General features: G+C 37.6%; 1 protein-coding gene across 1 annotated transcript; it reads right to left on the bottom strand.

Annotated features, from left to right (window-relative positions):
* Window positions 1–7,729: 7,729 nt before the first annotated feature.
* LOC140160166 (uncharacterized) lies at window positions 7,730–8,377 on the bottom strand. The gene has a single exon (XM_072183443.1). It carries the CDS (start codon window positions 8,375–8,377, stop codon window positions 7,730–7,732), a length of 648 nt encoding a protein of 215 aa, XP_072039544.1.
* Between the last annotated feature and the right edge of the window lie 5,432 nt (window positions 8,378–13,809).

Genomic DNA, 13,809 nt, shown 5'->3' with positions numbered 1-13,809 from the left:
ATGGATTGGGCAAATAAATATAAAATAGTTACCAAAATCACAAAAATGAAGCTTACGGAAAACTACCTAATATGGTGGTATATGACAAAAAATACAATATTTTTCAACATTGCTGTAGTGTGGTTGTGGTAACCTGTTACCTATGGCTTAATTAAGTTTCAGTGAAATAGTGTCGCAAGTTCAAAATACAAAATATAGCTTAACATTGAAAATAGAAGCATTTTAACCGGTTCGTTTTTTGATAGTTGTGGAGCACCAAGTTCATGAAGTCATAAAAGAAATCAGGGACCACTTATTCCCATTTTACGTATATTTCCCTAATGTGTTAGCAACACATATCCAAAATTTAACGAAATCCGTTGATAGTAAGCTTTCCAAAATGAAGTGAATTTAAAACATCAGTGATGTACCACTTTTTGGCTTATACCATTTGAAGTATGTACGCGTCATTGATACTGATGCCACCAATTGAACGAGAAGATTTGCCCCTTCATTTTGCATACCACTTTGTCCAATTTCTTTTTCTCATTTCTTCACAAAATGCAAAAAAAATGCAAAAAAAAATGCAATGGGTGTAGTACCCCCTTAAGCAATGTTAAGAGTGGAAACAAAGGAACCCAAAGAATGTGCAAAGTCATAGATTGACTTTGGCTAGTGTCTTAAGGGCGTACTACACCCATATATTGGTTTGATTGGTCTAAAAAATATTTTTTCATTTATAGCTAGGCGATATATTCACGGATCATGTGAAATAAAAAAAAAACTTCGTAAAAGTGTCCTGTTTCACCTTTTTGTCGTAAAGTTGACTGGTTGATAAGGACGCTTATTTTTAGCGATATTCCTGTAATACCTCTATCAGGCGGTGATGGAAGCGATATCGCCAATTTTGAGGTCGCCATTGGATTAACACATAATCATGAAATCTTCACAAACAATTCTAAATTTGTTATGTGGTGTCAAAGCAAAATTATCTTACTCTAAAACCGTCGGGGTACGACAATGTACCACACTGCAAGTATGTTAATTTTGCATTTGTAATTGCTAACCGTGTATTTTGAATGGGGCTGTCAGCCTGTATCTTCGCCAGCCTCGTACGTCACGTGTTGCGCTTCCTATGCCACCTGCGTCTATGTCAATCTCCATAGGGATGAGCGATACCAGCTTTTGGTACCGATTGTCGATCTAGACATGGAAATAATATTTCCATGATCAAGAGCAGTGAGGGGGTGGGCCGAATTTTTAGAGAAAAAATAAAATGAAAAAAAAAAATGGGCGCGGAGCAGCTTGCGCGACGCAGGGGGGTTGTCTAAGGGGATGTTCCCCCGCAGAAGTAAGAAACTTGTGCAAAATGAAGATCTAATTGAAGCGATTTAGTGGACAATTTCGGCACTATTAATAGTGTAAAATTTTAGTTGAAAAAGCCGCAAATTTGTAAAATTAATGACGGTCCATGAAACCTTCCGTGGACAAGTTTTCCCTATAAATTGTGTTAACATAGGAAATTTGCAAATGTCGAAAGAAGAGCGAAAATGGTCATATGTTTATCCACTACGCTGTCGAGGACGGATGTTCCTCCTGTTTGAAAAATTTGCAAAATGATCAGGGATGCAAATTGTGCGGGAGCGGGGAGCACTGCTCCTATGAAATGAGAGTTAAAATTAAGGAAATAATGCCATGGGAAGAAAAAAGAAAGACAGGAAAAAGGAGGGAAGAAAAGAAAAGAGTAGAGGAAGGGGGAAAGAGGAAAGAAAAAGAAGAGGAGTGAGGTACAACTTAGGGGAGGGCTGTGAGGCAGTGAAGCATACTGCAGTTACTGTCCGTTTTCCTATACACAATAGACAGTGCTCTTTCCCATTGACGCGTGACCTCTACAAATAGCCCTACGTTAAAAGTATGGGGATATGACTAGTTAACGTCGCTGTGTGAAAAATAACCGGCCAATATTAAAAGTACTCTTCTAAAGTTCTAGAAAATATAGTTTTTAACATGTCCTAAATTTTTAGCTAATTTAGATGTTTGGAAATATTCGTACTTTGGTGTTTTAGTTAATGTTATAGGTAATAGTACATTGCCTAGTTAACGTCGCTGTGTGAAAAATAACCGGCCAATATTAAAAGTACTCTTCTAAAATTCTAGACAATATAGTTTTGTAACATGTCCTAAATTTTTAGCTAATTTAGGTGTTTGGAGAGGGTCGTACTTTTGTGTTTTAGGAAGGATATGTAAACGACAGATAACACCAAAAATATGAAGAAATTATTTCCAAACCGTGTTAAGTCAACAATCATTATGTTGCTCATTTTCAAGAATGCTGGTTTACAAAAAGCACGCCATTGTCTCATTTCGTGAACAAAAGTACACATACCATTGTTTCCTTTCGTTTCCTTTATAATCGGTTACCCAACTGAAGCTATAATACAAACTTTATTGCGATATCGCACATGAAAACAGTCACATGTGCACAGCCAGAGAAGATCCGATTTAATCAGTTGAGCTGTTTCAATGAGTGTTATCTTGGTTTAATAGCTTTTAATGGGGTTAAGTCCTGCAAAGGTCGAGATGACTTCTACTGTAGACATGACTGCATCATGGCTACTGAATGGAAAAGAGGAAATCTTTAAAGACACTGGTTGTGCCAATTTGGAGGAATTCACAATATTGTTCAAGCAAAAAAGAGGAAGGTGTTGGTGTTAGAATATGGAAATGGGATATGAGGAAATTTACAATAATCATCACCATATAGGAGGTATTCAATATAATTTAACAGGAAAAAAGGAAGTTGGATGAAGACAGGTGGAAACAGGGCACATAACTGAGGAAATTTACAGAGGCGGCAATCATATCTGAGGAAATTTATAGAGAGGCAGCAATGAGGATTTTATGGGAACAAAAGTTATGAAGGAATTCAGTGTATCAATACTAATATTGACAGAATTTAAAAAGAAGAACCATAAAGCACTGAACAAGTTGTACTCCCTCTGACAAAAAATGAAAGAAGAAATGGGGGGTAAAGGAAAATAAAAGGGGAAAGGAGCCTAAAACTAGTGTAACATAGCATTTTTTTTGTGCGCTGCGCGCGCACATTTTTCTCATATGTGCCTGGACACCTCGAATAAGCCGTAAAGTCCCCCTCTGGTCATTTTTACTTTTTTACATATTTGCAAAGAGCATGTTTCAGGTATTAAAATGACACCTCAATGAACTTCATATGACAATCAGAAGCGAAGTTATGGCTTGTTATAGGTTGTCATGAATCGAAACGCGAAACCGAGAAAAACGTGTTCAAAGTTAGGGAAGCAAAATGACCATTCATCAGATGGGCCTCAGAAAATGTCGATTATTTCATATTTCCACTTATTTCCTTAAAATAAAACTTCGTATGTGTTTAGAGGAAAGCTTAAACATTTCAAATCTGCAAAAATCTCAACTTCGCCAAAATACGAGATTTGCATATATTTTCACCTGTAGCTCGAAATGAAGTTTGCCGAGTTTACGGCTCATTCGCCGCGTCCAGCCACATATAAAGTCTTTTTTGGAAACTTGAAGACTTTAACATTGAGTCGTTCTAAAAATACACAATATGTATAACATTCCCATCTTTTGAAATATAGAATAAAGCTATTTATGCATGGTATGATTGAGGAAATTTTGAGTCTAAAAACCTTGCTCCTGAGGAAGAAATCACAATTTGCACGCCTGGTCCAATTCAAGCCATTTGGTGCATCATTTTTACACTATTCAAATCAATTGCTTAAAAAAAAAGGGCCCGAACTCAATTTGCAAAATTCGAGATTCGTAAACATGGTAAAAGCCGTGCATAAATCGATGAAGTCGGCAGGAATAATGACTTTGGTGGCAAAATGTGACGGACCCTGCATATCGGCGGGGCCGCAGTAATTTTCACATGCTTTAGGATGCGGACCCTATTCTACACTAGTAACAGTGCCAAAATGGTCCACCAAATCGCTTCAATTAGATCTTCATTTTGCACAAGTTTCTTATTTTTGAGGGGGAACATCCCCCTAAGACAACCAAAATTTATGTCACAGACCAGGGGTTGTTGGAAAAATGGAATAAAAGTCGGACTTGCGACGAAGTCCGACAATTCCCTGGCCGTGGGTAGCGTGGCCTAAAAATGGAAAAATATGAAGGGGAATCAAGTGCTTAATTTATACTCTCGAGCTTGAGACGAAATAAATTCACCCTGAATCTAGGTTGTAAAGTTCAGTAAATTTATGAATTATTTTTGGATTGCAAAAATATAAATATCAATATTAATATAAATAGTAAATTCAATTTCTCTGGTATATATTGGAACCAGGGACACAATATTTGAGATTTGTTTCCCACATAAAATAACGATTCAACATGAATCGAGACAAAAATAAATTCCCGATTAATCAATCGGCTTAACACTTTAAGAAATTAGTCAATATTATAACTGACCAATCAGTGAAGCCCTAAATACCCCAGTGCTGATCAATAAAATGCACCGAACACCCCTTTTTAAAATTTGGATGAAATTTGATTAATAAAAATTATTGCTCAATCGATTTTTAATAATCAATCCGATCAAGTGATCGGAAAATACCTTGCCAATAATATCAATCAACCCGACCGATCAATTGAATCGATCAATTCCCTTTCAAAAATTTGGATGAAAGTTGATTTAATAAAAATTATTGATCCATCGGTTTTTAATAATCAATCCGATCCAGTGGTCGGTAAATACCTTTCCAATAAAATCAATCAACCTGACCGATCAATTGAATCGATCAATTCCCTTTAAATTTTTGGATGAAAGTTGATTAATAAAAATTATTGATCAATCGATTTTTAATAATCAATCCGATCAAGTGATCGGAAAATACCTTGCCAATAAAATCAATCAAGCCGACCGACCAATTGAATCGATCAATTCCCTTTCAAAAATTTGGATGAAAGTTGATTAATAAAAGTTATTGATCAATCGGTTTTTAATAATCAACCCGATCAAATGATCGGTAAATACCCTTCCAATAAAATCAATCAACCTGACCGATCAATTGAATCGATCAATTCCCTTTCAATTTTTTGAATGAAAGTTGATTAATAAAAATTATTGATCAATCGATTTTTAATAATCAATCCGATCAAGTGATTGGAAAATATCTTGCCAATAAAATCAACCAACCCGACCGATCATTTGAATCGATCAATTCCCTTTCAAAAATTTGGATGAAAGTTGATTAATAAAAATTTTTGATCAATCGATTTTTAATAATCAATCCGACCAAGTGATCGGAAAATACCTTGCCAATAAAATCAATCAACCCGACCGATCAATTGAATCGATCAATTCCCTTTCAAAAATTTAGATGAAAGTTGATTAATAAAAATTATTGATCAATCGGTTTTTAATAATCAATCCGATCAAGTGATCGGTAAATACCTTGCCAATAAAATCAATCAACCTGACCGATCAATTGAATCGATCAATTCCCTTTCAATTTTTTGAATGAAAGTTGATTAATAAAAATTATTGATCAATCGATTTTTAATAATCAATCCGATCAAGTGATCGTAAAATACCTTGCCAATAAAATCAATCAACCCGACCGATCAATTGAATCGATCAATTCCCTTTCAAAAATTTGGATGAAAGTTGATGAATAAAAATTATTGATCAATCGGTTTTAATAATCAACCCGATCAAGTGATCGGTAAATACCTTTCCAATAAAATCAATCAACTCGACCGATCAATTGAATCGATCAATTCCCTTTCAATTTTTTTTTTGGACGAAAGTTGATTAATAAAAATTATTGATCAATCGATTTTTAATAATCAATCCGATCAAGTGCTTGGAAAATACCTTTCCAATAAAATCAATCAACTCGACCGATCAATTGAATCGATCAATTCCTTTCAATTTTTTTTTGGGACGAAAGTTGATTAATAAAAATTATTGATCAATCGATTTTTAATAATCAATCCGATCAAGTGCTCGGAAAATACCTTGCCAATAAAATCAACCAAACCGACCTATCAATTGAATCGATCTATTCCCTTTCAAAAATTTGGATGAAAGTTGATTAATAAAAATTTTTGATCAATCGATTTTTAAAAATCAATCCGACCAAGTGATCGGAAAATATCTTTCCAATAAAATCAATCAGCCCGACCGATCAATTGAATCGATCAATTCCCTTTCAAAATTTAAGTCACTTCACATCGAAATGACCACAAAATAATTTGTATGTGCTTCCGCGGATGGTACAAATACAAAAACTTCACACGCGTTTGATTAGAAATTATTTTGCGGACTTTCGAGATGTTTTTAGAGGACATTTCTTCAATATTTGGACAAGTTGACGTAGAATTTACTATTCTATATTGTTTTGCAATAATGTTTGTTGCTATGATAGCATGTCCAAAGTTGTAATTTTGTGTTTTTGATCACAAAGATTGATTTTTATTCCGAATTCGAATTCTGTAAACGCCAGGATATGGTCAGGAGGCTTCGCCAAGTTTCAGAATTCGGCGGAAGTTTGACGGTAATTTCGCCTTTTTGGAGACTAAAAAGCATTCGATCCTTGATTTTATTGCTATAAACCTTTTTAATTTGCAATAATGAGCAGGGTACCAATTGTATATGTTTATTAAATTTTAAAGAAATTTTTGCCCAGGTTTGACCTTCGCAAATCGTTAAGTGTGTATTGCCAATAGACCTACAAAATGGTGTGTGTCAGTCCTAAATATATATAAGCACAGCGTATTATAGGACTGGGAGCGAGTCTAACACTGCATGTGGCTATCGACGAGTGTTAGTAACGGCAGAAACCGGTTGTGAAGACTACGTGGATCACTAAAAAATAAGCGTCCTTAACAACCAGTCAACTTTAAGACAAATAGGTGAAAAAGGACACTTTCATGATGTGTTTTCATATTTTTTTTATTTCACATGATCCGTGCATATATCGCCTAGCTATAAAATGAAAAAATATGTTTTAGACCAATCAAACCAATATATGGGTGTAGTACCCCCTTAAGTCTACAACCATTATGTTTCTCATTTTCAAGCATGCTGGTTAACAATATGCAGACTATTGTCTCATTTGGGAAACAAAGGCCCAAACAGTATTGTTACCTTGCGTTTGCTTTATAATCGTTCACCCAACTGAAACTATAATACCAGCTCATTGCAATATCGCATCGGTAAAACAGAAACATGTGCAGTGTGGATTTAACCATAGAAGATCTGATTTAACATAGTTGAGCTGTTTTCAATGAGTGTTATCTTGGTTTAATAGCTTTTAATGGGGTTTAAGTCCTGCAATGGTCGTGGCGAATTCTACTGTAGGCATAACTGCAGCATGACTTGCATTGGCGGCGCTTACCTCGTTTGTTTGACGCAAAATTAAAGGGATATATCTAACAGCAAATGCAATGTTTGTAAAATAATAATAATCAATTTTGATGGCAATATTAGAACTAGCGTAATCCATAACGCCCGTCGAATAGCGCGATCATTCAGGTAAGGCCCATCACAGAGCACGTGCTAAGGGTATGGCAGGAATGGCAAGCTTCCTATTATTATTGATAAACTCCGAAAATGTTTTTTTTTTGTTTTTTTTATAAAATGCAAGGTGAACAATAGCCCAATAGGAATGACTATGTCAAGCACTTATATAGGCAACAGGGCACTATATTAGTAATCCGTATGGGCTAATCAGTGCTTCACAGCAGCTTAGGAGAGTGACAAGAACCCTCTGCTAAATCTTAATCCCAAAAGATGTTGATGTACACGGCTCTTGAAGGATTGAGCCCCATAATCAGTGATCTCTCCAACTACACAATCCGGGATTCCATTCCAAACATGTACTGCAACATGGACGAAAGTTCTGCCTGTTGACAAGGTTCTTGAGACTGGCTCAGTCAGTGCATGACTTGGCATTGAGAGACTGGTGCGAGTGGCTCGTCTGATCATGTAAGGCTTGGGCAGCAATGCTTTCAAGTCTGGCGGGCACAAGCTGGTGTGCATCTTGTAGAGCACAGATGCAGCAGCCACCTGTCGTCTGTGATGTAAAGAGGGGATGTTAAGATCCATTCTTGCCTGCTGCTCGTCTACGCCAATAATCCTCAATGCTTTGCTCTGTATGGAGTCAAGGAGCTTCAGGGTGGTGGTTGAGGCACTCATCCAGCATAGTGAGGCATACTCCATAACACTACGAACCTGGGCCTTGTAAACTGTGGCTCTCCCTTTAACATCAAGCTTGTTTGCTACCCTCCTTAGTGCTCCAAGCTTCTGTCCAGCTCTGGCAGCAGTGTTGGAAATGTGCTTAGCCCAGGTGAGTTTCTTATCAATAATAACACCCAGGATTTCCAGCTCATCCATCTCTGCCAGTTTGGTGTTTTGTTTCCAAAATAAAGTGCTAGTCTAGTTGGATTCCTCTTTCTTGAGATAGTAAGGGCTTTGCACTTGGAGGGCTCGAAGGTAACTTTCCACTTGTCTGCCCAGATCCTCATTCTCTCCAGGTCCCGGTTGAGGCTCGCTGTTGCAGCTATGCTGTCATCACTTGATCTGATATCGCAGAATAGGGTGGAGTCATCTGCATACAGATACAGGGTGTTCTCGCATTCATCTCCCAGATCATCAATAAAGACAGTGAATAGCAGCGGGCCCAGGATTGAGCCTTGTGGTACAGAGGCATTGATGGACGTACTGTTTGAGGATTGGCCAGATAGAACCACTTTGATGGACCGGTTGGATAGGTAGCTCTCAATCCAGGTCAGAAGCTTGCCAGAAACTCCTTTGCCTTTCAGCTTAGAGCAAAGTCCTTTGTGCCATACCTTGTCAAATGCTCCTTTGATGTCCAGGGCAACTAGACGCACTTCATGACCTCTGTCTAGATTTGGACCATTGCTGAGAGAGGATGGTTAAGATGTCAGCTGTGCTGTGATGGGGTCTAAAGCCAAACTGCCTGTCTGAAATGAGATGGTGCTGCAACAGGTACTTCTGAAGCTGCTTCTGTACCACTGCCTCCATAACCTTGCTGATGTTACTAAGAAGAGAGATGGGGCGGTACATGGATGGATTAGACTTTGAGTCCCTCTTATGGACCGGGATGACTGAAGCACACTTCCACTGGCTGGGAAACACTCCATTTGCGAAGCACAGCTCAAATAGGCGGCTGAGAGGTCTTGCTAATTCAGCACTGCACTCTTTCAGGATTCTATTGGGGATCTCATCAGGTCCATTAGCTTTATCAGGTTCTAATTTTTGCAAGAGCCTCCTGATGTCCTTGGCCTTGAAAACTATGGAGTCCTTAGAATTTGGTGGTATCCCTTTACTTCTGGAGCAGGTTCTTCTGCATTCTCAAGTTGGCATTTCTTAGCAAAAGTCTGTCCTAGTATTTCAGCCTTCTCCTTTGCGGTAGTGTAGACCTGGTTTTGATGTTTTATATACACTAGTACACTAAAATATTTAAAAATTACCGAATATAAAATGAATGATTGAAAGTTTATACATGTAATATAACTTACCTTATTATTCATACTTAGTACTCATTTATTACATAAGGCGCATTTAACGGCATGGTTACCTTTATTTTCAAAATCGACCCTCACTTTGGCTGTAAAGTCATGATTAAAGAATTTCTACCTTATCTTTTGCACTGCCGACCTGTACTCAATTTCCATGCTAGAACCTATGTCATAATTATTTCACTTGTGTACACTCGGTCGTTTCAAGTATTTTAATACTTAAATATTTTAAAACTTAAAAGTTTCCTGATTGGTTTTGCTCACGTAGTTTCCTATTATCCTGCCGAAGCTCTTGACTGACATGTTTATCAACACTTTTGTTTGTACCCTTTGTTAGAAACTTAAAATTTGTATCAAGCAGTTTCGGTTTTCATTTCAGTTTATTACATAATCGGAAAACCGAAGAATATTAGGTTTGAAGATACCTTGATCAAAGTATACAAAAGAAATTTTCAAATTTCGCAGTACAATATTCACGAGCAGAGAAGTCGAACAAGTCAATCTTCATTTGAAAGCGTGGGTTCGATTTCCGAATAAGTCTAGGCTTATTCCCCTGTGAAAAATATAGACCATCAAAATATTTCAACCGAGATTACAAAAGAATAGACACTTGGAGCCTTCCCAAGTGTCTATACGCTGGCGAAGTGACGTAATAAATCAAATCGGATTAACTATACCATAGCATTAGGTGAAAACAATAATTATTGAATACACACGCTGCACTACAAGCATGTTACACTCATCACCTGTGTATGTCTGCAATCATAGATTGAATACAATGCCCCTCTTTTAATCCACTACTTTTTGGTTTCTGAACAAACGAGAAACGGAAACTTATAACTCTAGATGGCAATTGATTTGACTAAATAAGACGCCAACATTCCTATGCTAATACTATATAAATATAAATGCTTAACGCAAAACACCACCTTTTATGTACGATTAATAGCGCATATATTGTAAGGAAATGGAGTCAACAATGCTCCTAGCTTGGGCTTGATATTCACACTTTCCATCCCCGCAGGTTTCTTGAAGGTGTATCGATGCATGAGATGAGTGTAAAAGATGAAGAGTTCCATTCGGGCAAGTTGCTCTCCCAGGCACACACGCTTACCTGGAAATTGACACACACAAAAAGCATCGAAAAATAAACATCTCCCAAAACAAGATTCCGCACAATATTGAATGTACATAATTATTATTAAAACATTTATTGAACGCAATTGATATGAACATGTGTAGAAATTGTACGATGTAATATGACCCCCCCCCCCACAATTTTTTTTGTGTAAAAAGTAAATCGGAATGATCGAGACATTAGAAAGATTGCAAAGAGGCGTTTACTGCTAACGCCATGTCTCACGGCTGTGGAACGTCATAGTGATGTTCGCATCCAATTAGTCTCCTACATAGCCAGTTTGTGTCAGTCCTAACGCTCGTCTTTCATAGTATGTTTTATTGATAGCCGCATACATGGTGGCGCTATGCTGAGTCAAATTTGATTTGTACACAAAGCGTTCGCGAAATAGAACTGGTGCCTGCTTCCATTGATTTGCACGTTAAAACTAGCGTCGTGCTTTCATTGATTAGAACACAAAATTGCAACTTTTGATTTCGTTACTTCATTAGGTTTTAGATAATTCACCGCTTCTTCAACCTATTGCAGCAAATAAGGTCTTAAATCAGAGCTAAAGAGTACAGGTATTGGCTGCTTGTTTTTTATTTTGACATAATGTTCACTTTCTTATACAGCCTGTCTTTAAAAAAATTGTGCAAGTCAAAAGCGCCTTCTATGGCAATTAAAAATACCGTCGTGACATAATGCTTATATCAACGTCAAGGGCGTAGTCTTAGCTCTTAAATGTCGTTTGTTCTGTTCAATTTGCTTGTTTTAATCTCGATATATGTTTAGTTTACAACGAAAGGGTAAAATCACAATTGTGCCACCTTTTCGCAAGGTGTTTTTGACGGCATACTCCACACACATATGAATAGGTAATCTGCGCCCGTTCGAATTCGCGTCGAAAAATCTATTCACCTCATCTTATCTATACTAGGTCAACTTTTAACAAACAAAATAGATTTTATTACATGTCAGACTCTCCTTGTTCAATTTAGTTACTTTGAATCGCTTCAGAACATATTTTGCATTTTCTGATGTGTTTTTTGTCATTTTGGAACGTCATATTTTGCTACCAACCGCAACGTGGCCGCTTTACGGGAATTCTACGATTGACCAATTCAGATCTCACACCACCAAATCAGAGTCCCATTGAGATAATGTGCTAAATTTGCCTTAAGAAAACATCATTTTTTCTTCACAAGTGCGACTCAAATTTAAACGACAGCTAAAATGGTTGAAATCAGCCCTTGCCGGATCCCTCTGACTGGTAAAAAATATAGGTTGATTACTTATACTGCTCATTCACTCATTTCACTACTCATTCACTCATTTCACTACCCATTCGCTCATTTCACTGCTCATTGACTCATTTTCATGACTTTTAATTCGTTATATATTAATGACGTTTATTTGACATGTCTAGTCATGCTAATATAATCGTATCTAATTTTATGCCTCTATAATTATCGAGCGTTTCGTATCTCCTCGTCGTCGTGTGTAATATCTATGGGATTTTATCGTATTCGTTCGTATCGATTTTTATGCATCTATTCAGGCATTTCGTATCTCTTCGTCAGCGCGTGTAACTTCGATAGGATCGTGCCGTATCCGTTCGTATCGATTTCTATGCGTCTATTCGAACCCATCGACACTTCGAGCGTCGATTGTCTTAACTACGAGCGTCGAACGTCTGACGTTTCAAGGTTGAATGTCCCAACAATCAAACGTCACGGGCTGAACGTCCCAGAATCTGAATGGTTCAAAAATTTATTTAGGACGTGGATTCTGAACGCCCCATTATATTAATTTCGAACGTACTCGCTCGAAATGAGTTGGAAACCTTAACATCTAAAGTCATGAGTTGAACGTCGCGTAATATGAATTTCAAACGTGCTCTTTCGAAATTAAGCGATACCCTAATGTCCCAATAAACTGAATTTGATGAAGTGACCTTTGACCAGGGTTGACCTTTGACGTCGTGACCCGGAAGTAAACGTCCCTACAGACGTATTTACTACTCACAAAGATTGATACATGGATTCGTGTAAGAAGAGCAATATTATTTCTTACCTGCACCGAAGACACCGATGTTTTCTGGAATCTTTATGACCTGTCCTTTCTCGTTTAGGAATCGCTCGGGTTTGAAGTCATCTGGATCCTGCCAGATTGAGATTACTGCGGGCCCGCCGATATGCAGGGTCCATCACATTTTGCCACCAAAGTCATAATTAAGACGGACTCCATACCGACTTCATCGATTTATGCATGCTTTTACCATGTTTACGAATCTCGAATTTTGCAAATTGAGTTCGGGCCCTTTTTTTAAGCAATTGATTTGAATGGTGTAAAAATGATGCACCAAATGGCTGTCATTTTGCAAATTTTTCAAACTTCTCAGGAGGGAACATCCCTCCTCAGACAGGCCCCCTTGCGTAGTGGATAAACATATGACCATTTTCGGTCTTCTTTCGATATTTGCAAATTTCCTATGTTAACACAATTTATAGGGAAAACTTGTCCACGGAAGTTGTCTTACATCATTGAAGAGATTCATCAGGATTGTCTATATAAATTATTACTAGAGTTCTCTCAGCAAATCCAGGTACTCACAATTAGTAGTGACGTTTTGCAACCTTACTAGCTGGTTGATAAAAGATAAAAGGGGCATAAGTGAAACATCATGATGTGTGTATGAAATTCAATGTCTCAACTGCACCCACACATATGTTGGGGAAACAGGAAGACAGTTTGGAACTAGAATGAAAGAACATCAGAAAGAAGCAGATAAAATCAGTCAAAGGACATGCACCAGAGCCGCTCGGTTATCATCAGTTTCAGAACAACACAAGTCTGCCATTTCAGATCACGTTGCAGAACACAATCACATCATAGACTGGGAGGGGCCAAAATTCTTCATCGGGAAAGTGATAAGTTTCCAAGATGGATAAGAGAATCAATCTGGATCAGGAGGCGCAACGAGCAAGCTATGAACAATGAGGGGGCGCAGCTTATTTTCTCAGTCATGCATACAACCAGCTTATCCAGGAAAAATCAACTGGCAACACTACAGCTGAGACAGCAAGTGCTAGTACTGGATACAGCTCAGTCAAGAAGAAGCAACCAGCCAGTAAGGTTGCGAAACGTCACTACTAATTGTGAGT

Source organism: Amphiura filiformis, chromosome 9 (assembly GCF_039555335.1).
Source record: "Amphiura filiformis chromosome 9, Afil_fr2py, whole genome shotgun sequence".
In the NCBI taxonomy this organism is placed as follows: Eukaryota; Metazoa; Echinodermata; class Ophiuroidea; order Amphilepidida; family Amphiuridae; genus Amphiura; species Amphiura filiformis.
Note: the sequence above shows the minus strand (reverse complement) of the source record. Positions and strands in the feature narration are given on the sequence as shown.